This window comes from Chaetomium strumarium (assembly GCF_033439665.1).
Source record: "Chaetomium strumarium strain CBS 333.67 chromosome Unknown B0T15scaffold_5, whole genome shotgun sequence".
Lineage (NCBI taxonomy): Eukaryota > Fungi > Ascomycota > Sordariomycetes > Sordariales > Chaetomiaceae > Chaetomium > Chaetomium strumarium.
In genome coordinates, this window is record NW_026944433.1 from 2,682,487 (window position 1) to 2,706,382 (window position 23,896).

Sequence of the window (23,896 nt, forward strand, 5' to 3'; positions counted from 1 at the left end):
GGGCGAGGCAACACCATAGAAAGCTAGGTAATTGGCACCTCCCGATATTCGCTTTCACGAATTGTATAAGCTCCTCAGCCGATAGGTTCTAGAGCGGCTCACAAGCTCGGCACCTCGGGTCTCGAACACAGCAACAGCTTGATCGGCGAAACGTGGACCGTGGGGTACTAGTAACTACTAGCAGTAGTAATGGATGATGAAAAAGGCAGCAACATTCTTTGGCTGCTTGCTGTTGATTAAAATGACTACACTTTCCGTCTAACAGAGAAGCTCAACATGGGCCCACGCTTGCCAAGAATACCCATATCGTAGAGGGCCATTGCCAACAGATATCGCAAGGTCCAAAGGCCAAGTGAAAGGCTTGGTGTGGTCCGAACGTCCCCCAATGAACCAGCCCATTAAAGGTGTCACCAAGTTATGACACAGCCAGCCTAATACTCGGCTTCGACCTCCTCGCCCTCCATAGAGTCGGCCGCAACCTCCTCATAATCACGCTCCAGAGCGGCAAGATCCTCACGTGCCTCGGAGAACTCGCCTTCCTCCATACCCTCACCAACATACCAGTGTACGAAGGCGCGCTTCGAGTACATGAGATCGAACTTGGATGACAGCGCCGACCAAGCCTCAGCGATTGCGGTGGTGTTGGAGAGCATGCAGCTAACCATGGCATTAGCGACGAACCAGGTTCAGACAGGAGGACGGAAACTTACACAGCGCGGTTGACCTTGGCCAGGTCGCCGTTGGGCACCTGGTGGGGAGGCTGGTAGCAGATACCGAGCTTGAAGCCAGTCGGGCACCAGTCGACGAACTGAATGGTCCGCTTCGTCTTGAGGGTGGCCACAGCGGCGTGGGCATCGTTGGGAACGACATCACCGCGGTACAGCAGGCAGGTGGCCATGTACTTGCCGTGACGGGGGTCGCACTTGACCATCTGGTTGTTGGGCTCGAAGCAGGACATGGTCATTTCCTGAACCGAGTTCGCCTCATGGGCGGCCTTGGCGGCCGAGATGACCGGGGCGTAAGCAACGAGCGGGAAGTGGATACGCGGATACGGGACCAGGTTGGTCTGGAACTCATTAAGATCGACATTGAGCGAGCCGTCGAAGCGGAGAGAAGCGGTAATGGAGGAAACGACTAAAAGCGCGTCAGCGTCATACCACGACACATGAGCAATCTCGTCAAAGCCTTACCCTGAGCAATCAGGCGGTTAAGGTTCTCGTAGTTGGGGCGCTCAAGGCCAAGGTTGCGGCGGCAGATGTCGTAGATAGCCTCGTTGTCGACCATGAAGGAGCAGTCGGCGTGCTCAAGGGTGGTGTGAGTCGTCAGGATCGAGTTGTACGGCTCGACGACCGAGGTGGCGGTCTGGGGAGCCGGGTAGACACAGAACTCGAGCTTGCTCTTCTTGCCGTAGTCAACCGAGAGGCGTTCCATGAGCAGAGCGCCAAAGCCGGAACCAGTACCGCCGCCAAAGGAGTGGAACACGAGGAAACCCTGAAGACCGCTGCAGTTGTCGGCGACGCGGCGAACCTTGTCAAGGACCTGGTCGATCAGCTCCTTGCCGACCGTGTAGTGGCCACGGGCATAGTTGTTGGACGCATCCTCCTTGCCGGTAATCATGTGTTCGGGGTGGAAAAGGCCGCGGTAGGCGCCGGTGCGGACCTCGTCGACGACATTGGGCTCGAGATCGCAGTAGATGGTCCGCGGCACGTACTTGCCGTTGCCTGTGGAGAGCATCAGTAACTGGCATTCAAATCCAATAAGCCGCCTGCTTCACCATACCTGTCTCGGAGAAGAAAGTGCTGAAGCCGTGGTCAGGGTCGGCTTGCTTGCGCTCCTCAGTGAGGAAGCCATCGGGCTGAAGCAGCGGTTAGTAAACAGTGCTTGAAAAGAAGGCAAGTGAGGGCAATGGAGCGGGTATAGACCGTACCTGAATGCCATGCTCGAGGCAGTAAAGCTAGAGTAGGTCAGTATCACCGACACCAGCAGCGACTGTGTCGAGTCGCGAGCGCACGGCAGCCACGTCTGGACGCCATAGGATACAAGCATACCTCCCAGCACGAGTTGGCAATTTGGCAACCGGCCTGCCCAACTGTAAACGACTGAGTGTCAGCAGGTTATCAAAGAGCAACGAAGCCGGGTGCCGAGTTGCATGTCTGCGTTATGATGCCCGGCCTCGGCAGGATGCGGTGAGGCCAGGGACGCGTCATGCGGGAGGAAATTTTGGCTGTGTTTGCTCTCAACGTACCGTTCAAGCTGATGATTTCGCGCATCTTGGTGAGAGTATCAAATATGCGTGCAAGTTGCTAAACGACGGTGCGAACAGATCAAGAAGGCGACTGGAGGCCCAAAGACAACTTGCGGAGAGTGGAAAATTGAGGTTTCCTGTGGTAACGGGAAGCCTGAAGGTTCGCTTGGGTGCAGGTGGTGGGGAAATTTGATTGTTGACAGTAGTGCTGCCGATTCGGGCAAGTGCTCCACCGCGCTTTATCAGCCGTCGCGCCGGCATCAAGGGTCTGGTCCGTGCGCAAATACTCTCCCCTGTTTCCCTGTTCACGAGAGCTCAACCACACCTCGTCGTGCCTTGTCATGTGAGAATTGGCAGGAATAACGTTCCCGCTCTTGAGCTTAGACGTCGTGAGGACTGGATTTTCAGAAAGAAATTATCTGCGCCACAGAACCGTGCTCAGGGACAATGGCCAGTAAGTTAACCGGATGAGGAAAAGCAAAAGGGGCTCCCGACTTGGCCGCGGATGATTTGTCAATCTTAATTTTGAACCCCATCAGTTACTGAGTGGGATGGCCTGCTCTCCTGCATAACTAGGTAGACGCCACAAAATGTCAACGACGAGCAGCCACGGACTGTAATGAAGATGCCTTTTTAGTACTGTTGATATAAACTAGCATACCCAGGTAGTGACGAAGGTGCGTGGACGAATGTGTCAAGGCAAGATACCGTATGTTCCTGACATTGACGAGATAGTTACGTACCTTTGGTACCCTCTGGCACGATTTCTTCCTCTCGTCGACCAAACCATGTTAATTGAAACTTGTCGACCAAACCAGCCATCGACCAGGATTTCCATCAATAATACTCACGTACAGATTGTTAGGCCCAATGCCGTGGCAAATGAGTTCCTCAACTACCCCAGGAACGGCCTCTGTGCATTTCTCGCCCGCTCCGAAGTGAAGGCATCCAGTTTGACAGCCACCATACAACACTCCACCGCCGCTTTGCCGTTCTTCGCCCCCTGAATCCTCACACGCCACTGCCCGGTCCTGACAACCCACTCTTCCGGCTCACCGCCCTGTTCATCCACCCTCTTTCTCTTCCTCGGCGCCAGCTCCATGCCTTCCATGGAGGCAGTGGCCCCAAATGGCAAATCGGCTTCCTCGGACGCCGGGTTCCAGAGCTTCCCGTCTAGTACGACACTCGCATCCGGATCCAGGACCACCTTGACCCAATCTTCGCTGACGGGCGTATTCCCAATGGTAGGCGGGGCATTGGTCACCTCGCCGTGCGTCAGGGCAAACCCCGAGATCGGCTGTGTCGTAGGCGGCAGGTTGAGCCTGGTCGCAACGATTTCCAACAGCTTGGCCATGCGCGAGCGCGTCTCCCCGAGGAACTCTGCTCTGGCGTTCACCGTCCGCGCATTTGCAGCCACGTCAGGGCTAGACGGAAAACGCAGTCGTGTGGTCTCTTCTCCAATCTCCAACACAAGCTCATACGACCTCTCATCCACATATGGCCTCGCGTAACGCACCCAGCTGGCGAAGGGATCCGCAGACGTAGGCTCGCTGGCCACACTGATGCCGCTCTTAAGGACATCCTTCAGCCTCAACACGATCTCGTCCTTGCCCCGAGCGAGGTTGAACGATATTGCGTGGGGGATGAGCTTCTGCTCGAGGCCCTTGAAGTTGAAATAGCGACAGTCACGGAGGAGCTCGGCACGGTGTGCCTCACTCCGGATATTGACTGGATAGCCTTTCAGCAGATGCAGCAGCTCGGCAAAGATCTCGGCACTGCGGCCCGGAATAGAGGGGGGCTGGATGGACGGGGGGCGGAGGAGCCCTTCACGGTCGAGCCCCGGGAAGAGATCGTCTGGGTTGGAGAAGAGGATGGCGAAGCCGAGGGTGAAGAAGTTCGGCGAATTACCCGGGTCGGTGAACAGGTTGCGTGGCACGTAGAACTGGCGGCCCCCGACGGTGGTGAAGATGGAGTCTTCGTAGAGTTGGGAGATCAACTTGGGGACTGCAGTGAGGCGGCACAGTTAGACACGAGGGCAAGTCGAGAAAAAACATGGTGAGTTAGGGTATTAGCATGGGAAGGGAAAGCATCTGCTCAAGTAGGTGAGAAATAGGCCAGTTAAGTCTTACGGTGGTAAAACTGGGCATCAGCAAATAGGCGCACAAAGTGCGTTGAGTCGCGCGGTTGGACATGGTACCCCTGGAGATGCAGCGAGATGTCTCTAAAGGTGACTGGGTCACGGTCAATATAAAGGGTGCGGATGGCCGAGCCGAGGTCCTGGCCGGCTTCCTCCGCCCGTTTGATCTGACACCTGAAGTATTGGGAGAAGTATGAGGGTGCTATGCGAGTCAGTCTAGTACTAGGTATCTATCCCTGTGACGAGCATTGATCATTGGAGGTTCTAAGACAGCAAGCGCGCAAACGGGCAACTGAGAAAACAACACACCATCAGATGATATCGATGCGCCAGACAGCTTGAATAACTCTGAGCCGATCTGGATTGGGAAGACGCGTTCATGCGGAAGGATCTTTGGAATGTGGTGGGAAGACTTCGTTGAGTCTAGATCGACGGTGTCAAGGCTAGTACTGGTTGCTGAGCGCTCCCTAAGATTGTTGTCCGAGTTGTCCATGTTGTGTGAGCAGCCTCAACGCCAAAGATCACAGAATGAGCTGGACCAAGTATATTCCGTATGCTTTGGGTCACAGTTCAAGTCAATCCTGTGAAAATGCACTTTGTCATGGAAGTTCAACCAGGGGAGTGAAGCACCAGAAGCAGCTGCCGCAACTGTGCAGGGGAGTCGCGACCAGTGGCTCCACAGCATCTCGGTCGTTGAGGTGTCATACGGGGCGCTCGGACCACATCTTCACTTCCCTCCACACAACAAGAGGCACTGTGAAGAGTCCGCTGCTAACAAAATGGGGGATCATGGGGCGGGGCTTCGCTACAGGTTAGCCTCAGTGATCATATTCCTAGATAAGGTATTTGACTGCCCAGGGCTCCTCCACCAAACCTGCCTGCATTCACTTGCCCGGTTCCGTCTTCAGCCACCGGCAGTCGATGCAGAAGAGCCCGCTTCGTCATCTGAACTTAGAAGCGCCAAAACAGCAAAAATCAGGACATGAATTTGCGCGATCCGAGATTCGAACTCGGGTCCCTCGCTATTCCAAGATGAGATGGGAAGCGAGAATTCTAACCACTGAACTAACCGCGCTTGAAGTGTTTGCTTTGATCAATATCGCAAGCCTACAATTAGAGGTTCGATCACGACGGCCGAAATTCGAACCTACAGTCCTACACCACCATGGTCCATGGCACCATCAGCGATGACAGCAAAGACGGGAGCAGATAGCCATCGTTACTGCAGTCGCACAGCAGGCGACCGGGCTCGGTCTACTACATGGGTACGGAACGTCCACCAGATTTCATTTCTCAGTGGCACCAGGATATGGCAGCTCTTGTTGATACGCCTAGATGCTGCAGCCTAGTACGCTGTATATTAGTCTACTAGGTTGTCAACGGAAGGCCGCAGCTTGCCCATATGCGATACTGCTGTTTGACCCCCGCTGCGCGGGACCGGCCGTCGGTGCAAACGTTGCATGGTCTGATTGGCAGGAGCACCATGTTGAAGCTGTTGTTGCATTGAGATGGAGGATGGCCCGCGCATGCTACTGGCAAGTCACAGAAATCGGTAGACCGTCTGGGCTGAGAGCCTCGAGGGCTGCAAGTGATTAATTGCAGTCCCCGACTCCAATGATATCATGGTCCCCCCATCCAATCACTGCATTGAGGCCGAGTGCAGGTAATACCCGTCGATGACTGGTTGACGGCAACGGTCCGCCGGGCTTCTGCCTCGGCCGCTGAAACACAAAGCCGTTGTTGGATATGATATCGCGAGAGGCGGATAGGCTGGCTTCCATGATGGGGGGAGGGGGCAGACGGAGAGAAGTGAACTGTAAAAGGGGGCCAGCAGCTTGTCCTTCCCAGGTCAAAGTTTAAGCAGGCTTTCACCCCAAACGCCGGAACTCTCAGGCACGCATTCAATCGCTCTATTTGATCCCTAAACCAAACATGTCTTCCAAGGACATTAACACACATGCAGCTACTGTCGAGGCGCTGCTCCGGAATCTATCAGCCAATCCCTCCGTCAAATCATTCATCGACATCGCCGACCAGAATGCCAAGCTCAGAAAAGAGAATGCGAACCTCTCTTCCAGTTTAGCCAACCAGATATCCAGCCTTCAGGGATGTGTCGATGAGGCACGAACCCGGCTGAATGAAACCAGCAACCGGCTGAACGCTGTTCTCAAGGAGAGGGAAACACTGGCCACGCAGCTGACGACCGCGAAAGACAAGCTAGCGGCGAGTGAGAAAGAGCAGGGGATACTAAAGTCCAAATTCGAGGAGGAGCGACAAGGCATTGAGGCGGAAGTGAGGGAGAAGGAAGAGGAGCTGCAGAGACTTGGTGACTTCACCGTTGCGCTGAAGTCCGTGGAAGGGAACGAGCACGATATGTGAGTTGCCGTCCTTTTACCTTTGCGGGCATCCCCCTTAGTAGTAGTAACGTCCATTTTCGTCTCAGAACTGAAGACTGACAAAGCTCTGTGGAAAGAAGGAATGCACTCAATGCCATATTCAATGCGGCCCGTAGCCTGGCAGACACGTACTTCGGAGTCAACCTACCAGGCGACATCCTCGCAGACCAGACTCACTGGAACGAGATCAGCGCATACAATTCAAACATCCCGCTGCCTCGGTCGAACTCCCAACTCGCCAAAAGAATGCGGGTGGCACTCGTGCTTTCCGTCATGGGACAGGTGCTGTGCAAGCACATATTCCAACCCACGTATCTCAGAGACTCTCCTGGCATCGACAACATTCTGAAGGTGCTCGCCAATAAAGAGCCAGATTTGGAATCTCACCTGAGAGCGGTCTTGCTCAAGACGAGCAACAAAATCGGGATTCCGGACGGTTCCGTCAGCGAGGCCGCCTCCCAGAATGTTTTTGACTTGCTCGCCCCCTTGGTGCCCGAAGACAAGAGAAAGGAGTTTCAAACGGGCTTACACCGTCTCTGCACAATGGCACGCAAGGAGTGGGAGTCGATCCAGACCCTCGAGGATTTGGTCGTGCCCGAACTCGGGTTCAATAGGCAGTCCAAACGGACATATAGGTGGAACTCGCTACCTTTCGACGATCCACCTTCTTCATCCTCGGCGTCGGCGCCAAGCCAGCGGACGAATGGTACTACCTCATCGTCCCAGACAAAAGGCGCTGCATCGGCGCCGGGACAAGCGAATAACTCGCCGGCTGCAGTGGCACAACCCCGCTTCGACACAGCTGCCGACATCACTGACGGCCCTGCCGTCTGGCCGGCGTTCCTCAATCTCTCATACGGCGGTGAGACCCTAGCCGCAGGGTTTTGTCTGCCGCTATCCCTGACGAAAGCGGCGGCGGAGGAAGAAGAGCAGACGGCCATCCCGACGCCGGGATCTTCCTCTCCCCGGACGCACCGGGAGCAGAGAGTGGAGGAGAGGAACATGGGCACGAAGCGGAGGCGGCAATCCGTAGCTTTTGCGAATGGACAGTCAGATCAAGGGAAGGTAAAAGGCTCTTTTTTATCCAACGGGTCGGGAAGTGGTTCCAGGAACAAATGATGAAGAGGAAGGAAACTGGAATGGACTTGTACGCGAGGAGAAAATCACAGATTGAGACCTGTAAGGACTGGGGGGAAGACTTGTGAGGATTAGCAATACCGCTTGGGTCTGATAATACGAGCTGTTGATCGATTTAGTTGGTTAACGTCACGAAGAATTGCATTCTATAGGCAATCAGAGAGTACTGGGTAGCTGGGGAAGTATAACACTCAGGCTGGAACGCTGTATAACTCCAAACGATTCATATTGGTCACTTCTCTTCATGATTGATCAGCTTCGTCCTAAGGTATAGTACATAACTTGGAAGATATGAAGGTACTTGGCGTTTTTTTACGGCTCTCACCTATTAGAGGGGTCATGATTGTAGTATGAATGAGCACACTATTCTCATCCCTTTTGAGGCCTGCATCTGCTGTCCATACCGTTCCGACTGTTTCTGCTCACTTGCCTATGGTAGAGATGCATGAATCTCAATGCCTCGCGAGTGAGTGCTTCCCCTGACTCCTCGCTCCAAGCCCAATGATACTGAAGGAAAATGTTGCTCAAAAGACTGCTCAACTTGCATTCTTTTGAATGATAGATACAGTTTTAACGACCTAGTCCTCACTTTAAAGAGCCCCTTTAGAGAGTCCGCGGAAAAGACCGGGCACATTAGTCATGAACCGAAACCAATGTGAGTTTCGGGAGTTTGAACTAACCATAGTTAATACCAGGCGTGATGGGAGTGCATGGTGCTAATGGTATTCAACACAAAAAAGACGTAAGCCCCCAACCATTTCCGACCCAACAAACCAGCAGCTAACCCAGCCTTATGATGATGCGGACCAACGCCAATGAATGAATGCTCTGGCCCAGTACACCAATCCCATACCCTGAAAGTACCCCGACAGAATAGCCGCCTGGCTCTAAACTCCTAATAAGCAATAAACAAAAGAAAAGGCAAACCAGTAAAACCATGTCTAATCCTGACAGTCAGTCTCCCCAAGACAAGAATCAACATCAACCCAACACAACTTCCACACCGACCGCCAAGTCCTCGTCCAAACCGCCTAACATTAATCCCACCTAAGACTTCACGCGCCTGACGTTCGACACGGCACGCTTCGCCGCCCCGCCAGTGCTAGGCGCACTGACCTCCTGCCGATCCCTCTCCCTGCCTCTATCTTTGTCCTCACCGGCACTACCACCGTATATCCTCCGCCCACCCACCAGCTCGCCGCTGGCCTTTCTCCTCGGCGGCGGTGCCTCGCCATTAGCACTGCCACTAGCACTACCTGTACCACTGACCTTTCTCCGGACCTCCGCTCCACTTCCAGTGCTACTACCAGTACTAGTATTGCCCTGTAGCTGTACGCGCCCGACGCTACGAGCCCGGCCCCTTCGCTCCCTTATCTGCGCCAAGGCTTGCTCCCGCGTCATGGTTGGCGTCAACGCGGGGTCGGTTACGTCGAAGCTGGGCTTGTCGGGGTCGACGACGTCACCGGCCTGCCGCGAGGGGGTGCGCTGCATCTTGAGCAAGCGCTGTGCCAGGGTGGGACCGTCGTGGGGTTCCTCGCGGAGGGGCACTTTCGTGGTCGTGACTGTGGTTGTTGTTGGTTGGTAGTAGGATGCGGTAGTGTGTGGACGGGCGTAGGGCACGGTAGACACCGTCGTATCTGTGTGAGTGGATGGCAAAGGCTCGCTGAGCGGCGCTGTGAGCGGGGAGGCCGGTTCAGGAGCGAGAAGGTCATAGTGGTGGGCTGTTGGTGGTAGCTCGTCCTTCCCCTCGTGCTCGAGGTGATGTACCTCGGGTTCCGGGCCAGAAGTTGTGGGGACATTGAAGACTGGCTCCGGGTCTTGCCGGTGCGGCGCATTGAGCAAGGACAGCAACGATGTCCGCTCTTTTGACAGCACAGCAAAGTCTGGAGGATCGACGGACGGTGTGCGGCGGTACATCGGGTCACCGTCAGTGGGAGTGATCGGTAGGCTTGGCCCCGACCCGGTGTGTGTATCGACCGATGATTCAACCGACTGATGTCCCATGGCTTCAGCCTCGGCCTGCGACACCGTCCGGAAGATGCCCTCGGCAGGCAGGAAAATGGTGCTGCGTCTCGGCTCTTTCTCGACCCTCAAGCGGTTGGTCTTGGACCGCCCGGGCATGGGCTGTGCGGGCTCTGCAGAGTCCCGGCGATCTTCGCTAAGAATCATCGGGTCACCGGCATCCAACAGACTGGCTCGCTTTCGTAAGCTAGATCGTCTGCTCGAGCGGCTGCTCCGCAGCGCCTTAGCAGCAGGGCAGACTTTCAGGTGGCATTCTGTCTCGAGAAAGTGGACCTGTTCCAGTGCTCGGTCGGCGCGCGCCTTCTCCCATTGCAAGAGCATCATGAGTTCCTCGACGTCGGGATCGGTGATGGATATCTCGCTGATCGACGATACCCGCCGACGTTTTCTTGACGTCGTCAGGTCGTCCACGTCGCCTTCGGGATTGGGAATGGAAGCAGATTGCCTGGTCTCTTCTTGGTTCCTGGCCAACGTCTTGGTGGCGTCTAGCTCTTTCTCCAGCATCTTGATACGTTCCTGGGCCTGGTTTAACTGCTCCTGCAGTCTGACCAGACTGTGTCGCGCCTCGGAAGCCTCCTGTTGTAGTGCCTCGGCCCGTTCTTGCTCAGCCCTAAGCTCCTGCTCGGCGACCTTCTGAGCCAGCTGGCAGGACTTGAGCTCCTCCTGTTTCTTGACGACTTCTCTTTCGGCTTTGAATGCCGCTTTACGGGCCCTGCGGATCTCCTTGTCCCAGACCTGCTTGTGGTGGTTAAGGGTTTCCTTCGCTTGTTCAAACTGCTCCCTGTCATTCCTGTATTTCTCCTGTTCATTGTCAGCTCGTGCCATGACAAAGAACGGCAGATCAACATACCTGAACTTCCTCCAACCTCTCTGCCACCCTCCTCTCCCTGTCTCTCCCGTCTTCTACTTGTTTCCTGAGCATCCTCGCTTCGTCGCGATATCGGCGCATCTCGGCTTCAGCCTCCTCTCGTCCAAGCATGGCACGCTTAAGAGCGGCATCGGCCGTCTTACGTTCGAGCTGCTTAGACTGCAAAGCGAGGGTGTTGAACTGATTGATCTTCTCGTGGACCGAGCTGTCGCGCAACGATCCGCTCTCGCCGAAATTGATGTGCTCGCGGAGTTGCTGTGATGCCGAGAATAGTAGAGATTCACGCTGAGCATTGTGTGATACTGGTTGGAGGGGCTGGCCAGTGCCGCCCGCGGGGCTCGACGGTAGCGACATGGTCGAGCAGATAGAGCTCTACGAGCTATTGGGAGTTCATGCGTTATCCAATTGCTGAGTCGGCGATGTGTTTTCTCGTTGTCTGTCAGCTGGTCTGATCGCGTAGGGAAATTTGCGCGCAATCACGAGCTGCGATCCGCGTAATTGGATGCTGCCGAAGCAGTGCAAGGCAAAGATGTGTAAATCAAGCTTGCGAGGAGATAAAGCAATAGAGAAGTATGCTATTTTGTGCGCAATGCTCGAAGAAGGGAAGTGGCGGTTTCTGGCTCAATTCTTCAGGCAGTGTTCGTGTCCTGTTTGCGATCGTGTGCGACAACATGAATCTTGTCCCGCAACAAGCGGCCGTTTAATTTGAGGAGTGGGCGTATTTACTGCCCCAGTTTATCCCGTACGGCCAATCAGTGATGGTAGATATTGGTGGGTCCAGCAGCCGTTGCCATGGGCGACCATGAACCACACGTGGGGCAGCAGCCTCGCGTCCCAACCAGGAACGCGCGACCCAATCGGTGACGGAGTGGCTGCAGCGGAAGACAAGGGTCCAAGACATGCCATTCTCGTCCCACTCAGCCTCGCATATCCGGTTCAGCCGCCCGAAACGATCTGGCAACATTGAAAAATGTAACCTTTACTTAGTAGTAATCTGATTTTCGCCTTTTCCCGCCTGTTTGGATTCCCCTCGAACACATTGAAAGGCTGTTCGGATTGCCGAACCTTGGAACTGTCCACAGGACGCTCCCGATGGCCGATTCAGACACCTCCGCCCGGCGGCGCAAGCTGGACCCTGATGCGGTCAAGGCCAAGCTGGAGGAAATCGACCGCGATGTCGAAACAGAGAAAGCCCACAAGAATCCGCGGAAAAGAACGGTTCAAGACCGCCTCGACGACGACAATGCCTACACCAGCCTCTATCTCGACATCTTCCGTGTGCTCACTTTCCTCTTCCTTGCCTCGTGCGGACTAAGCTACCTCATCTCGGGCGGGGAGACCTTATTCTGGGGCATGTCGAACCCGCCCAAATACCTCCAAGCCGACTGGTGGAAGAAGCAATTCGTAAGGAACACACCCCTCTTTACCCTCCGCTTCATCTCCTTCCCCCCTGATACTGACAACGCCGTGTACCACACAGCGAGGACCAATCTACCTTACCCCGGCCGAACTAGCCGCCTACGACGGCACGGACCCGACCAAACCGATCTACCTCGCCATCAACTGGACGATCTACGACGTCTCGGCCAACCGACGCACCTACGGGCCCGGCGGCAGCTACCACTACTTCGCCGGGTGCGACGCGGCGCGGGCGTACGTGACTGGCTGCTTTGCCGAGGACCGCACGCCCGACATGCGCGGGGTCGAGGAGATGTTTCTGCCGCTGGACGACCCGGCCGTGGACCGGCACTGGAGCGGCGCGGAGCTGGCGCAGCTGCGGGCGAAGGAGCGGGCCGAGGCGGAGAAGAAGGTGCACGAGGGCCTGGCGCACTGGGTCGACTTCTTCAGGAACAATCCCAAGTATGATTTTGTGGGGTATGTGAAGAAGCCGGAGGGATGGCCGGGGACGGAACCGAGGAGGCCGCTATGCGAGGCTGCGGCTAAGGGGCGGAAGCGGAGGGTTGTACCGGGACAAGAAGGGCATTGAAGTAGATCCGGTTTTTCTTGGATAGGAAACGAATAGATTTCGTGTTTTGTTGCGGTCGTTGGTCTCGGGATGCCTGTCTTTTGCGCAATGCTTCCATTCTGTGTTGGATCAATGACGTCCAAGCTAAAGGAGGTCAAGGATGGCAGCTGCCAGATAAAACACGTTCGCTCATTTTCAGATGCAGTATGTAACGCACGCCGGGGGCCATAACACATATACAGTAATCGTGATGATTTTGAAGACAGAACGCCCGGACATCTCCGCACAGGGTATATCCGAACCAGTCGTCACCCGCCAGTATTAATATCCCGCTAGAATAAACCAACCCGAACCGCCGAATACCCTATCATTCCTTGCTCCGTTAGAGGAAGAAGGCAGCAGCAGCAGCAGCGACGAGTGCAATGGTGCCCGGAGCAGAGAGCATGCCGGCACCGGCGGTAGTTGGGGTAGCGGACGAGGCATCGCCGGTCGTGGTCGAGCCGTCAGTGCTGCCAGTCGTGCCGCCTGATCCAGCACCCTCAGCGCCGGGGACGACAGTCGTCCCCTTCGCAGCGAGCTCCTTGTACTTCTCGAGCGTGCGGCTGGCGTTTGTAGTGCTGTAGCCGAATGTTAGTCTCCGAACTAGGTGAATCGCAAAGGAGGAAGGGTTGGCAACTCACGGCTCGTTGATAACCATCACCATGCCATTCTCACAGTGCTTGCCCTGGGCACAATACAACCACAGCGGCTTGGTGTCGTTGATTGTGATGGTAAATGTGGGCATCATGCCCGTCGAGGCGCTGGCGGCGGCGGGAAGGAAGCCGGAGTGGAAGCCGGTAATGTTGCTGTGCATCCCGACGGGCTGGCATGGCTGGTCAAAGGTAGACTGTGTGACGGTGTGGTTGCCGGCGTGGAACTGGAACTGGATTTGCTCGCCCGGTTGAGCCGTGAGCTTGTCGGGCGAGTAGGTCAAGCTGCCGTTCTTGGCAACAGCAACGACCCAGGTCTTCTGGGCTGGGATGCATCAGCCGTTTAGTCCTGCTCGGACCATACGGGGTCACATACCGGAAGCCAGGCTCGTAAGAGTGGCGAGGACGAGTGTTGTAAGCTGCATCTTGACGACGTTGGAAGTGTTTACTGATAAAGCGATAGCCCGGCTCGCCGATGGAGAGAGTGACTGAGATATACGAAAGCGACTCGCGCTGTATAGCGAAGGCAGGGCTAGCCTGGGCCGAAGATTACTGGTACAACGGAAGTGAAAGGTAAATTAGGAAAGAGGGGACCCGAACTGAAGAGTGTGGACTGGATATGCGAACGGAACGAGAATGAGAACATTGAAGATCCCGAGACGACATGACTTATATCAGTTTCCGAGGGCCTCCAGGATCGCCCTGGGCACCGCATGGCCGTGTCCAAGGGTGTGAAGGGTAAGGGGTTGGGTTGCAGGGACCAGGGTCAGATTCGAGGAGTTTGAAACATCACAATGGTTTTGCACCACCGCTGTTCTGGGCGTCTAAAACCCCCAAAGTACAGCATAGCACTGTGGAAAAGAAGTACTAGGTAGATTGCAATAAGAAACAAGAGCTGACGAAGCGCCCGGGCGCCCCAGTGGCCTTGCTGGTAGTACAGGAACCCTTCGACCAGCAAATACCCGCAGAACAGCCAGGTTTGAGCGCGCGCTGCGCCGACACTTTCTCGCTGGTCAGGCGAAGACCCTCACGGTACCTTACCGCCCGGATATCCTGCAATCCGGGTGGCGCTGTTGAATCAGTGACTTCCGTGACCTGAGGCCAGGTAAGCATCTCAGCGAAAATAGACTGCGTTGGCGCTTGGGGCGGCGATTGACGGTCGACCGCTCCTAACCTCATGGCGACAAATAAGTGCAGCCGGTTCGCAAGCCACCTCAAGCCGTGACGGCGTCAGGCCTGAGTATGGTCGCCAAGGGAAGCATTTGGTTGAAGGATTGGTGCATGTGACCGGACGAGCCTGGAGCCGAAATAAGGTTGCTGGAGGCTGCGCCGTTGCGGGTCCGGCCGTCGAGTTGGGTAAGGGTCCACACTCCACAGAGGCGACAGGGGCCAAGTCTCTGGCCCCTGCGGCAGCCTCTGACACGGGTCAAACGTCTGGGAGTTTCAGGACCGCCACCGAGCGCTTCGGCTACGGAATTGGTCGGCGCCTCGGGATGTCCCGCGCAATGGCAGGTAAATAAGACGATGTCTTGGATTAGGGTCTTATTAGTCACCTACAGTTTTCCAACCCCAAAGATTCTTTGTCATGGACCTCCACTTTCATTTTCGAGCGGGCTCCATATGGAGTATATGGACGACCGCAAAGTTGAATTTGAGACGGCAGACACACTCTATGGTCTAACCCCGAGTGCGAGAAACCATATAATAAGGTCACAGCCTATCTTACTGCGGTATCGTACATCCGGTATAGGAGTCAAGACAGTGGACATTCTTACTGTATAGGAAGCAGCTTGCTTGTGGCACAATGGAGACCTCGGTGAATTTGCCAGGTGGAGAATCAGGTCCTGATCATCGGTGAGTCAAGCAGCGGCTACCGTACTTACTAGTGGTACGTAGGTAGGTAAGGTAGGTAGGTAGGTAGGTAGGTAGGTCGAGTACCATGGAAGCACAGATGTGAAATTCAAAGAATTAGCTTATGTCCCACCGCCTCTGAATGAGTTCGGATTAGTGATGAAGGGAGCTCTCACATGGTCATAATGACCGATACACAAACAAAGAGAGATTGGCTCGGACTATATGGAATTGCCGTGTGGCATAGTCATGGCACATATCTGAGTCACAGAAAGCGAGACTAGCAACGTGGCGTATGTAGCACCAGATAGTCAGGCAAGTATTTAGAGTCATCGATAGCTTACAGTCACCCACGTCCTTCCCACCAGCGAGCAGGATTCAATCTCCCAGTCGAATATCCCAGCAGCTCACTTCTCAACACCATGGAGATCGTCGAGAGGGGCGAGTGCTTTGTCGAAAAGGACAATGACTTCGTCTTCGACCATACCAAAATCATCTTTCGCCAGAAGCATGATGGGAAATACTTCTTTGCTCGGAGTCCGGCGCGGATGCATACTGTTACCCCTGGCAACATCAAGGGGCTCGAGCTAATCGAGATCCCCGCGGAGGATATCTTTCCCGCTTTCAATTCCACGTTTACCCAAGGCCCCCAGCTACTCCCTGAGGGTGCTTACGTCAAGCGACCAAAGATTCTCCATTACGACCCGACCCAGACGCCACAGGAATGCAGCAACCAGCTGCTGAGAGAGGTAGAGATATGCGAGCTACTCGCCAAAAACCCGCACCCAAACGTCGTACATTATCTGGGTTGCGTTGTCGACGGGGGTAGGATCGTGGGACTGTGCTTGAAAAAGCACGACATGACGCTCTGGGAAAAGGTCGACGCTGGCGTTGCGTTTGACACGGAGGCCTGCCTTCAAGGCATCAAAAACGGACTCAACCACCTCCACCGGCTGGGTCTCGTCCACAACGATCTGAACCCCTGGAACATTGAAGTGGACAGGCATGGTGCGAATCCCGTGATCACCCACCTCGGTTCATGCAAAAGAGAAGGGGAAGGGCTGGGTTTCATGGGAGGCACAGCTGGCTGGGCAAAAGAAGGCATCACCCATGCAAACCGGGAAAACGACCTTTACGCCTTGTCACTGATCCGGGAGGTCCTGATGAAGGGGAAGTTGAGGAATTGAATAAAAGCAATATGGGTCTCGTATCAAGGTAGTCCAACTACTTTAGATCCTACAAACTGGGGGCTGCAGGTACAGCAACCCGACTGCCTACAGTCCTTTCCATTTATCCATCATCTCCTAACGTGACTCGTGCGTCTATTTGTGAGGAAGCATGGCTACCTCTAGACAACCCTTCCTCCACCGCTTGACGGTCACTCCCGGTCGTCGGCCAAACACATACCTAGCACAGGAGTAGACGTTGCAGTAGATCAAGGTCAATGCAGCTGACGCCGAAATTATCCCAGTACGTGCATCGGTACTTGTAGAAGCTCCTGCTGTTGCCGTGACCGCTCCATGTCGAGCCTCCACTGTTACCGTCAAGAGTATAGATTGTTGTCGGCGTTCTGAGAGAAGATAGAGGTCACTGAACAGCAGCATCACAGAGCATTTAAAGGCGTGGCTTGCTTTGACCTATTTTTGGGGAGGATTTCTGAAGTAGAAGTCAGATACCAAGGACATGGGCAAAGGAATCCTGCGAGAAAATACCAAGCGCATCCTATCTGTAGAGGATGCAGAGAGCCACGCGAGGCCAGGTCTTTTGTTATCACCGGCACACGCAGGGATAAATAGGAGCAGATGAAATAGTTACCACCAAAGTCACATTGAAACAGTCTCTCTGGTAGATGACTGCTCAGGCATGGTAAGGTGAAGGCCATTCAGGGACACAATCGTTGTCAATCATGACCAGGCGCTCCGTGAGTCGTCTGAGATTACAATCTCATTATCATGAGGTCGAGCTAAGGGACCACTTCCATTTCTTGTTGTTGAGCGAAAGGGACCAACACCTATATCTTTCGTGAGGTATCATAAAGCGTAGAGTGAATATCGTTGGTCGAGTTTCCCAGGTTGGGGAGTGAGCCTCTGTTCGTCACGACGACAATGCCTCGCCATATGACGAATAATTTGCTCGCGTATCCGCCGATTTGGCAGTGTTTAGAGTATCATGGTTAGTGACAGTGACAGTGGCATCCCCTTCCGTATTCGCATGACAGCCCAGGAGAGTCCTGGATATTGGGCCCTGAATGACCATTCCTTCATGTGTAAACGCGTGGTTGCTTCCATGTCGACGACCAAAAAGGTAAGAGGGGGCACACTGCCAGTCCGGGTCGAGAATGGCCGCAGAGCCCATGGTAACCGGTAGCCATAGTCCCCTCCCGTCACACAAGCGACGACATCTTAAAGCATGAGCGAATCACGCCCCGGGACAGACCTGCTGGATGTATTGTACCGCTTCACAAGTCCATCAACAACTGCGGCGCAATCTTCTCCAGATCCTCAACCTGTCCACATCACCATTAGCCCCGCCCAAACAAAAAGAAGGCTTGGCCGCGACTGCATTTGCAGATAAAACTCACCTCAAGGAACCCTCCCTCCCTCTCGACCGCAGCCCTAGCAATCGCCTCCCTGACAAACACATCCACATACCTCGCCACAGCGGAATTCGCATCCTTGGTGATCCTCGTGCCCTCCCGCTCAAAGAACTCATACAGAATCCTTGTCAACAGCTCAGGCGGGATCCGTTCCCGATCATCCTCCCCCTCTTCCTCATCGTCGTCGCCAATCTCCTGTACTTGTACCTCACGCTCGGCCCGGGCGTCGACGTCTATCTCCATCTCATCTCCATCCTCCACTTCCCGCCGAGCTTCCCTGCGTTGAGAGACAGCACCTTTAGCGCGTGCCGTGGCACTTGCTGAAGCAGTACTAGTGGAAGTAGTTTTGTTTTTGGAGGAGGCTGCAGCTGCACCGCCTCGGGAGCCGGAAGGCCTGCCGCGGCCGCCGCGAGTTGCTGGACCAGACGTTGACTGTTTTGGTGGCATTGTGAGAGACAGGATGAAGTGTATCTCCAAGGTTGCTAGGTATAAGCAGTTGATTGCAAAAAAAATGCAAGGGTTGCCTGAGGTTGTGAGGCTGAAGTTCAAGCTCGATATTTAGAAATGACCGGGACCATCCAATGGATGCATGTGAAGTGGAAGTGGGCGACGCGTCAAACGACTTGAAATTACTTGGTACCTTACGTAAGTGGGTTCATGACCATCCAGAATAACCACAAGCACACGAGAAAGCCGGCTGAAATCGATAGGTAAACTGTCATGGCTCGAGCGTGACATCACAGTCGTCTCTAAGAAAAGCACCTGTGAATTGGCCAGAACTATGGGATCTATCAATCACATGCGACAAAAGGAAACACCCATGCGAAGCAACGGCGACCCCACGCGAGACCGTAGCAAGGAATACACCGGGAATGGCTCAAGAGTATAAATTACAGCGGGTGACCGGCTCATCCGCGTCCCAGTAACGCCAGACATGCCCGTTTTTGTGTCCCGCGATACCCAACGTGCAGGAGCATCTGCCCCTGTCACGATGGATCCACCCCGTCTCCCAGCTTAACGCCCCCAAACCCGAACCTCGGCCAAGCCAGCTGCTTCAACCGTGATTAATCCCTAACTGCCTTCACCATCGAGGATGCTGTACAGGTGTTCAGGCAATTTAGCCGGAGCCGCCCTTGAAGGCCTTGCCGAAGAGGAGGACCTGGAGCTGGTCATAGATCGAGAGCACACCAGCACCAGCAACACCACGCAGGATGTTGGCACCAGCACCCTTGAAGAGGGACTTGACACCCTCCTTGGCAACGATCTGCTGGAAGGCATCAAACGAGCTCTTGTACTTGACGGCCTCACCAGAGGTCATCATCATGCGACGACGGACGGTGTCGAGAGGGTACGAGGCGATACCGGCACCAGTGGTGACGCACCAGCCGAGCAGGAACGAGGCGAGGAAGTTGTTCTGGAGAGAGCCGACAAGGACGACAGGCTTGATCGAGTCGTACATGCCGAAGTAGAGACCACGGTAGACGACGATACCGGCGACGGAAGGACCGAAGCCACGGTACAGACCGGCGATACCGTCGGTGGCCATGGTCTTGCGGTAGACGTCGATCAGGCCGTTGAACTGGCGCTCGCCACCCTTCTTGGCGGACTTGGCGTCGTTGGCAAGACGGGTACGGGCGTAGTCGAGGGAGTAGACGAAGAGGAGCGAGGTGGCACCGGCAGCCTGGATTCCTGGTTAGCAACTACAAGCATCCAACTCATAGGATTGGCCAAAAACTTACACCACCCGAGGCCAGGTTACCGGCCATCCACTTCCAGTAGCCATCCTTGTCCTTCTTGTAGCCGAACATCTTCTTGAACTTGTCACGGAAAGCGAAGTTCAGCGCCTGGGTCGGGAAGTAACGGATGACGTTGGCAGTGTTGCCGCGCCACAGGGCCATGACACCCTCATCGGCGGTGGTACGGCGGAAGCAGTCGACAATGCCGTTGTAGCGGCGGTCGAGACGGCCAGCCTTGATCATCTCATCCTGCACGGCCGTCAGCATCCTGTCTAATTGACCTCCATATCATGCCTTAGACCCCAAGGCGGTCACTATGGGCCCGACTGCACGTGATATCACCCGCCAGGTTGGGCAGGTTCGTCACCGTGCAGCTCCACCTTTTTTGCTACCCCATGGGGTCTTAGGCAAAGTCTAAATGGACGTAGCGATGCATACCTGGTTCTGGACAAGGAGCTTGATACGCTCGATGGGAGCAGCGGCGGTCTTCGAGACAGCGGCAGACACACCACCCACTGTTGCGCCGTGTCAGTAACCTTGCCTGTGCTGGAACCAAACCATGGCGCACCAGCCATGGATCGGCGGGCACGCAGTGCGTTCGACACCGATACAAGGCCTAGTCCATGTGAAATGACGTACTCAAAAAGTCCACCATGAAGGGCTGTATTCGAATAAGTTAGCAGTCTGTCCATAATGCCAATTCCTAGCCAGGGGCGCCTTATCGCATCCGTAAGCAGATGGGCGTCACCGACTGCACATCTCGCCAGGCGTCAAATGAGCCATTGATCCCCTTTCATGAGGTCAATTGGCAAATGCGACTATCATGGCCAACAGTGCAAGGGGCAACACACCCATAGGTTCGTGATGCAGCGAGCGATTTTCCCACGGGAGATTGTGACGACTTACCGGCATGCCCATGACATTTTGGCGGGTTTCCTTCGACATCTTGACTGTCTAATCAAAGGCGACTCTGAAAAGAAAAGAAGGGAGTGGAGAGGTAAATCCAAGCTCTGCTGGGAGAGTCGAGGAGATGAAGGGTGCGGGTAGTCGCGAGAAAATAAATTCTGCGAGCCTTCGGGTTTGGGGGAAGAGGGAAAAAAATTCGCAGCAAGTTCGGAACCGGCCAGCTTTTGAGGTGCGAGTCTTTCCGGGCCCTTGCCGCGCTAAGTGCACGGACCATTCCAACAGTGCACAGCAAGTCAGCAACCAACTGGCCCAGCATTGCCGCAATTGCAGCCTTGCCGGTGGCGCTAAGAATCTGCGATTCCCGGTAAAGCCCGACGTTCCATGCTCATCTTCTGCATTGTTGCAACCGCAAAACTTGGATTTCTCGGCACTGACGAGGTGAATGGGCGAGATGGGCATCAACATATCCATGATTTCTCCGTATCTATTGACAGAGACCTCATATCGCAGTTTTTCCAATTCAATTATCATTCTCTCTATTTGGGGGCTAAGGTTGTCTGAGTGACTGTCACTGAGTCTTCCTTATTATCACAGGCAATGGAGATTGATGTCGAGACAAAACCCGCGGTTTGCGCCGTTGCGGCCAAGTGATTCTCGGCTGAAAGGCTCCACGAGTAACAAGGCTAAGAAAAACTCCGAGGAGCGTACAGAACCAATGAGCCTGCGCCAATTGGACCCAGCTGGAAAACTTTTTGGAGGGTTATTGGAGTTTCCAGCCAGCGAAGCCCAACCTCAAACATGGCCCACTCGGTCTTATCCACGCCGACAACCTGAACCCTTATTATGTATGAAGTACGCACAGTATTCCGTACTGAGGCTTGATTCCTCTTCGGATTCCATGGTTTCTAGGGTGGCGTATGGCAGCGGCAATGCACCATGTTCCATGATATATCAAGACAGCCAAACTGGCGAGGAGGAAGAGTCATATATGCGTCGTACTTCTAGACTTGATAGTATCATGGTGGAACTTGATTCACTTCCATTACTTCGTACATACACTTGCCTAGAAACTACCTATTGGACCACGACTGGGATGGCTTCCTCTGGGTTTCGGCTCTAATCAGCGGGTTCAGGCGCCAGCATTTCCTCAGATTGCCGAGTTCGCACAATTAGCCCGGCCGAAAGACTGCGGTGCACGTTATATCATCTTTGGGTGAGGTCAGAGCAGCAGCGGCATCGATTCATGGGACAGTCCAACTGGTTTGACGGGTATCGATTCTGCTACCTCAGTTCGTTGACGTGTCCCGCCTTTCCTTTCGAAGGGTAGACCCGGCCAGCATCCAATGGCTCTCACGTCATCAGAATGGGTATGTAGTGTTTGGATCACACTCCGGCCCTGGCAGGGCGGAGCCGCGGCGTTGTCCGTATCTTGATGCAATTCCAGTCTAAAGGATCTGGAGCACTTCCGATCCCTTTGCTACACCGGCCAAGCTGCAAAATGATTCCCGTTCCCAGAGCCGTAGCCGCGCTCGAATAACCGTTAACCCAAGCCAACCGCCGTCAACAAACTCGTGTTGCTTCCTGCTAGGTCCGTCGATATGATCCATGGGGAACGTTTACTCGGCAGCGCCAACGGCACGAGCTGTTTGTATTCGGTCAGAACTTCACCCGCACTCTCAAGATACACCCGAGCAGCCGCAACGTACTGTAGATCTTCATCTTGCTGTGTCCCACCACCTGCTTAATCTGCCCCTTCTCCTCCAAGTCCTTCAGGCATTTCCGGGCGAGGGAACCGTTGATCTTGAGCCTGTCGACGAGGGTGGCAACCGTCACGAGACGGTAGGACTGGACATCTTTGTAGAGCTTGTCGGAAGTGGTCTTGTCGAGGATGACGGCGTGCTGGGCCTTGTCCTTGACTGTTTGCAGATTGAGCAATTAGCGGTTGTTGCCGGGTCCCAGGAGGCAGGAATTCGCCTGCGCAAAAATGCGCTTACCCTTTCCCTTCGACCACTTCTTCTTCTGCTTCTTCGCACCAGATGCCGCGGGAGCCATTTTGGATGTCTGTGCTGGTGGTTTGTTGAAGGTTGGAGGCAATGGTCAGCTCGCATAGGGCGGGGATTTTTCTGACAGAGCCCGTCGCTGCAAGAGCTTAGGTTAACTGAGCCCTAAGAAAATGGGGCGCTGTGAGTGGCTGGTTCGCCGCCCAGGCCATCATTTGCGGGGCCACCAAAAAATTCACGACCATTCAAGCTCACAAGCCCTCGTCCTCCACGCTGCAATTCAATCCACCACCACCTCGGAAGTTTCGCAGTCAGTCGGCAACCGCAAACATGTCTGAAGGCGAAGTCGAAGTGGCCTCTTCCAGCTACGAGGTCCTCCCCAAGGAGGTCCTCGCCGAGGTTGGCAGCGTCAAGCTCTTCAGTACGTCTGACCCGCCCCGTCTTGGAATTCGAACCGTAAATCGAGGCAATCGATGCGATGCGACAAACGCGACTCCCGAAGCCGTATGCTGATTTTCTGTCAATTACAGACCGCTGGAGCTACGAGGATGTTGAGATTCGGGACATCTCCTTGACGTAAGACAGCACCTCGAATTGCGACGATCGGCCGCTTTCCGCTTGGAACCGACGCTGGGCGGCTGCTTTGCTTGAATGGGGACTAACGGTCTACTGCCTGACAGCGACTACATCCAGATCCGGTCTCCCGTCTACCTCCCTCACTCCGCTGGTCGCTATGCTGCCAAGCGGTTCCGCAAGGCCAACTGCCCCATCATTGAGCGCCTCACCAACTCTCTGATGATGCACGGCCGCAACAACGGCAAGAAGCTGATGGCCGTCCGCATCGTTGCGCACGCCTTCGAGATTGTGAGACTTGGGACCAAAGTTTCTGTGCGGTGGATATCCATTCTAACCGGGCTCCCAGATCCACCTGATGACCGACCAGAACCCCATCCAGATTGCCGTTGACGCCATTGTCAACTGCGGTCCCCGCGAAGACAGCACCCGTATCGGCTCTGCCGGTACCGTCCGGAGACAGGCCGTCGATGTTTCGCCTCTCCGCCGCGTCAACCAGGCCATCGCCCTCCTCACAACCGGCGCCCGCGAGGCCTCTTTCCGCAACGTCAAGTCGATTGCCGAGTGCCTTGCTGAGGAGCTGATCAACGCTGCCAAGGGCAGCAGCAACTCGTATGCGATCAAGAAGAAGGACGAGTTGGAGCGTGTGGCCAAGAGCAACCGGTAAACGGTTGCTCGGGTTGGAAGGCATTTTGGACCGGGACGGGACGGATTTTACGGCTTGTTTTGCAGGGCTGCTTTTTGCGCGTTACGGTCTGGTGGATGCATGGCATT

General features: G+C 54.9%; 12 protein-coding genes and 1 non-coding gene across 13 annotated transcripts; 5 read left to right on the top strand and 8 right to left on the bottom strand.

Annotated features, from left to right (window-relative positions):
* Positions 1-261: 261 nt before the first annotated feature.
* B0T15DRAFT_251099 (Tubulin/FtsZ, GTPase domain-containing protein) lies at positions 262-2,598 on the bottom strand. Its single transcript, XM_062863181.1, has 7 exons — positions 2,246-2,598; positions 2,049-2,089; positions 1,928-1,954; positions 1,780-1,855; positions 1,191-1,721; positions 711-1,134; positions 262-657 (listed from the first exon to the last, which is right to left on the bottom strand). The coding sequence occupies exons 1-7, from the start codon at positions 2,268-2,270 to the stop codon at positions 432-434; spliced, it is 1,350 nt and encodes a 449-aa protein (XP_062720485.1). The 5' UTR covers positions 2,271-2,598; the 3' UTR covers positions 262-431.
* Positions 2,599-3,140: 542 nt separating this feature from the next.
* Positions 3,141-5,085, bottom strand: B0T15DRAFT_576092 (uncharacterized protein; the record flags this gene model as incomplete). The annotated part of the gene is made up of 3 exons (XM_062871013.1): positions 4,692-5,085; positions 4,375-4,584; positions 3,141-4,249 (listed from the first exon to the last, which is right to left on the bottom strand). Exons 1-3 carry the CDS (start codon positions 4,873-4,875, stop codon positions 3,141-3,143), a joined length of 1,503 nt encoding a protein of 500 aa, XP_062720486.1. The 5' UTR covers positions 4,876-5,085.
* A 286-nt stretch (positions 5,086-5,371) lies between these two features.
* B0T15DRAFT_t165 lies at positions 5,372-5,457 on the bottom strand. The gene has a single exon. It is a non-coding gene; the product is annotated as a tRNA-Gly (tRNA).
* A 689-nt stretch (positions 5,458-6,146) lies between these two features.
* Positions 6,147-8,147, top strand: B0T15DRAFT_251074 (uncharacterized protein). The gene is made up of 2 exons (XM_062863180.1): positions 6,147-6,757; positions 6,856-8,147. The coding sequence occupies exons 1-2, from the start codon at positions 6,315-6,317 to the stop codon at positions 7,895-7,897; spliced, it is 1,485 nt and encodes a 494-aa protein (XP_062720487.1). The 5' UTR covers positions 6,147-6,314; the 3' UTR covers positions 7,898-8,147.
* A 633-nt stretch (positions 8,148-8,780) lies between these two features.
* On the bottom strand, positions 8,781-11,251 carry B0T15DRAFT_251242 (uncharacterized protein). Its single transcript, XM_062863182.1, has 2 exons — positions 10,788-11,251; positions 8,781-10,738 (listed from the first exon to the last, which is right to left on the bottom strand). Exons 1-2 carry the CDS (start codon positions 11,157-11,159, stop codon positions 8,963-8,965), a joined length of 2,148 nt encoding a protein of 715 aa, XP_062720488.1. The 5' UTR covers positions 11,160-11,251; the 3' UTR covers positions 8,781-8,962.
* Positions 11,252-11,804: 553 nt separating this feature from the next.
* Positions 11,805-12,942, top strand: B0T15DRAFT_251269 (uncharacterized protein). Its single transcript, XM_062863184.1, has 2 exons — positions 11,805-12,209; positions 12,286-12,942. Exons 1-2 carry the CDS (start codon positions 11,898-11,900, stop codon positions 12,790-12,792), a joined length of 819 nt encoding a protein of 272 aa, XP_062720489.1. The 5' UTR covers positions 11,805-11,897; the 3' UTR covers positions 12,793-12,942.
* B0T15DRAFT_251259 (Cupredoxin) lies at positions 12,913-14,106 on the bottom strand. Its single transcript, XM_062863183.1, has 3 exons — positions 13,837-14,106; positions 13,452-13,785; positions 12,913-13,388 (listed from the first exon to the last, which is right to left on the bottom strand). Exons 1-3 carry the CDS (start codon positions 13,883-13,885, stop codon positions 13,154-13,156), a joined length of 618 nt encoding a protein of 205 aa, XP_062720490.1. The 5' UTR covers positions 13,886-14,106; the 3' UTR covers positions 12,913-13,153.
* Positions 14,107-14,938: 832 nt separating this feature from the next.
* On the top strand, positions 14,939-15,458 carry B0T15DRAFT_537374 (uncharacterized protein). The gene has a single exon (XM_062869608.1). The coding sequence runs from the start codon at positions 14,985-14,987 to the stop codon at positions 15,240-15,242; it is 258 nt and encodes an 85-aa protein (XP_062720491.1). The 5' UTR covers positions 14,939-14,984; the 3' UTR covers positions 15,243-15,458.
* Positions 15,458-16,569, top strand: B0T15DRAFT_537375 (uncharacterized protein). The gene has a single exon (XM_062869609.1). It carries the CDS (start codon positions 15,734-15,736, stop codon positions 16,496-16,498), a length of 765 nt encoding a protein of 254 aa, XP_062720492.1. The 5' UTR covers positions 15,458-15,733; the 3' UTR covers positions 16,499-16,569.
* A 1,154-nt stretch (positions 16,570-17,723) lies between these two features.
* Positions 17,724-18,540, bottom strand: B0T15DRAFT_251303 (CENP-S associating centromere protein X-domain-containing protein). Its single transcript, XM_062863185.1, has 2 exons — positions 17,893-18,540; positions 17,724-17,817 (listed from the first exon to the last, which is right to left on the bottom strand). The coding sequence occupies exons 1-2, from the start codon at positions 18,352-18,354 to the stop codon at positions 17,770-17,772; spliced, it is 510 nt and encodes a 169-aa protein (XP_062720493.1). The 5' UTR covers positions 18,355-18,540; the 3' UTR covers positions 17,724-17,769.
* A 99-nt stretch (positions 18,541-18,639) lies between these two features.
* On the bottom strand, positions 18,640-20,716 carry B0T15DRAFT_537379 (mitochondrial carrier domain-containing protein). The gene is made up of 5 exons (XM_062869610.1): positions 20,550-20,716; positions 20,283-20,304; positions 20,082-20,158; positions 19,647-19,892; positions 18,640-19,588 (listed from the first exon to the last, which is right to left on the bottom strand). Exons 1-5 carry the CDS (start codon positions 20,586-20,588, stop codon positions 19,025-19,027), a joined length of 948 nt encoding a protein of 315 aa, XP_062720494.1. The 5' UTR covers positions 20,589-20,716; the 3' UTR covers positions 18,640-19,024.
* A 1,449-nt stretch (positions 20,717-22,165) lies between these two features.
* On the bottom strand, positions 22,166-22,601 carry B0T15DRAFT_486242 (ribosomal protein S25; the record flags this gene model as incomplete). The annotated part of the gene is made up of 3 exons (XM_062866343.1): positions 22,166-22,191; positions 22,256-22,465; positions 22,544-22,601. The coding sequence occupies 3 exons, from the start codon at positions 22,599-22,601 to the stop codon at positions 22,166-22,168; spliced, it is 294 nt and encodes a 97-aa protein (XP_062720495.1).
* Positions 22,602-22,879: 278 nt separating this feature from the next.
* B0T15DRAFT_400076 (40S ribosomal protein S5) lies at positions 22,880-23,789 on the top strand (the record flags this gene model as incomplete). The annotated part of the gene is made up of 4 exons (XM_062865040.1): positions 22,880-22,970; positions 23,080-23,125; positions 23,230-23,413; positions 23,472-23,789. The coding sequence occupies 4 exons, from the start codon at positions 22,880-22,882 to the stop codon at positions 23,787-23,789; spliced, it is 639 nt and encodes a 212-aa protein (XP_062720496.1).
* Between the last annotated feature and the right edge of the window lie 107 nt (positions 23,790-23,896).

What these genes read in the sequence shown, in the direction of transcription:
- B0T15DRAFT_537379 (XM_062869610.1), bottom strand. Translation starts at nt 20,588, where the DNA reads ATGTCGAAGGAAACCCGCCAAAATGTCATGGGCATGCCG. An exon ending in CTTCATGGTGGACTTTTTGA is followed by an intron (nt 20,159 to 20,282) that starts GTACGTCATTTC and finishes ACGGCGCAACAG; the next exon opens with TGGGTGGTGTGTCTGCCGCT. An exon ending in GTAACCTGGCCTCGGGTGGT is followed by an intron (nt 19,589 to 19,646) that starts GTAAGTTTTTGG and finishes CCAGGAATCCAG; the next exon opens with GCTGCCGGTGCCACCTCGCT.
- B0T15DRAFT_537375 (XM_062869609.1), top strand. Translation starts at nt 15,734, where the DNA reads ATGGAGATCGTCGAGAGGGGCGAGTGCTTTGTCGAAAAGGACAATGAC.
- B0T15DRAFT_251269 (XM_062863184.1), top strand. Translation starts at nt 11,898, where the DNA reads ATGGCCGATTCAGACACCTCCGCCCGGCGGCGCAAGCTGGACCCTGAT. An exon ending in ACTGGTGGAAGAAGCAATTC is followed by an intron (nt 12,210 to 12,285) that starts GTAAGGAACACA and finishes TGTACCACACAG; the next exon opens with CGAGGACCAATCTACCTTAC.
- B0T15DRAFT_251242 (XM_062863182.1), bottom strand. Translation starts at nt 11,159, where the DNA reads ATGTCGCTACCGTCGAGCCCCGCGGGCGGCACTGGCCAGCCCCTCCAA. An exon ending in AGAGGTTGGAGGAAGTTCAG is followed by an intron (nt 10,739 to 10,787) that starts GTATGTTGATCT and finishes GACAATGAACAG; the next exon opens with GAGAAATACAGGAATGACAG.
- B0T15DRAFT_251303 (XM_062863185.1), bottom strand. Translation starts at nt 18,354, where the DNA reads ATGCCACCAAAACAGTCAACGTCTGGTCCAGCAACTCGCGGCGGCCGC. An exon ending in GGGAGGGAGGGTTCCTTGAG is followed by an intron (nt 17,818 to 17,892) that starts GTGAGTTTTATC and finishes TGATGTGGACAG; the next exon opens with GTTGAGGATCTGGAGAAGAT.
- B0T15DRAFT_251259 (XM_062863183.1), bottom strand. Translation starts at nt 13,885, where the DNA reads ATGCAGCTTACAACACTCGTCCTCGCCACTCTTACGAGCCTGGCTTCC. An exon ending in TCTTACGAGCCTGGCTTCCG is followed by an intron (nt 13,786 to 13,836) that starts GTATGTGACCCC and finishes GATGCATCCCAG; the next exon opens with CCCAGAAGACCTGGGTCGTT. An exon ending in GTGATGGTTATCAACGAGCC is followed by an intron (nt 13,389 to 13,451) that starts GTGAGTTGCCAA and finishes ATTCGGCTACAG; the next exon opens with CACTACAAACGCCAGCCGCA.
- B0T15DRAFT_537374 (XM_062869608.1), top strand. Translation starts at nt 14,985, where the DNA reads ATGTCTTGGATTAGGGTCTTATTAGTCACCTACAGTTTTCCAACCCCA.
- B0T15DRAFT_251074 (XM_062863180.1), top strand. Translation starts at nt 6,315, where the DNA reads ATGTCTTCCAAGGACATTAACACACATGCAGCTACTGTCGAGGCGCTG. An exon ending in GAAGGGAACGAGCACGATAT is followed by an intron (nt 6,758 to 6,855) that starts GTGAGTTGCCGT and finishes CTCTGTGGAAAG; the next exon opens with AAGGAATGCACTCAATGCCA.
- B0T15DRAFT_251099 (XM_062863181.1), bottom strand. Translation starts at nt 2,270, where the DNA reads ATGCGCGAAATCATCAGCTTGAACG. An exon ending in GCCTCGAGCATGGCATTCAG is followed by an intron (nt 1,856 to 1,927) that starts GTACGGTCTATA and finishes CCGCTGCTTCAG; the next exon opens with CCCGATGGCTTCCTCACTGA. An exon ending in GCCAAGGTCAACCGCGCTGT is followed by an intron (nt 658 to 710) that starts GTAAGTTTCCGT and finishes TGCCATGGTTAG; the next exon opens with CTGCATGCTCTCCAACACCA.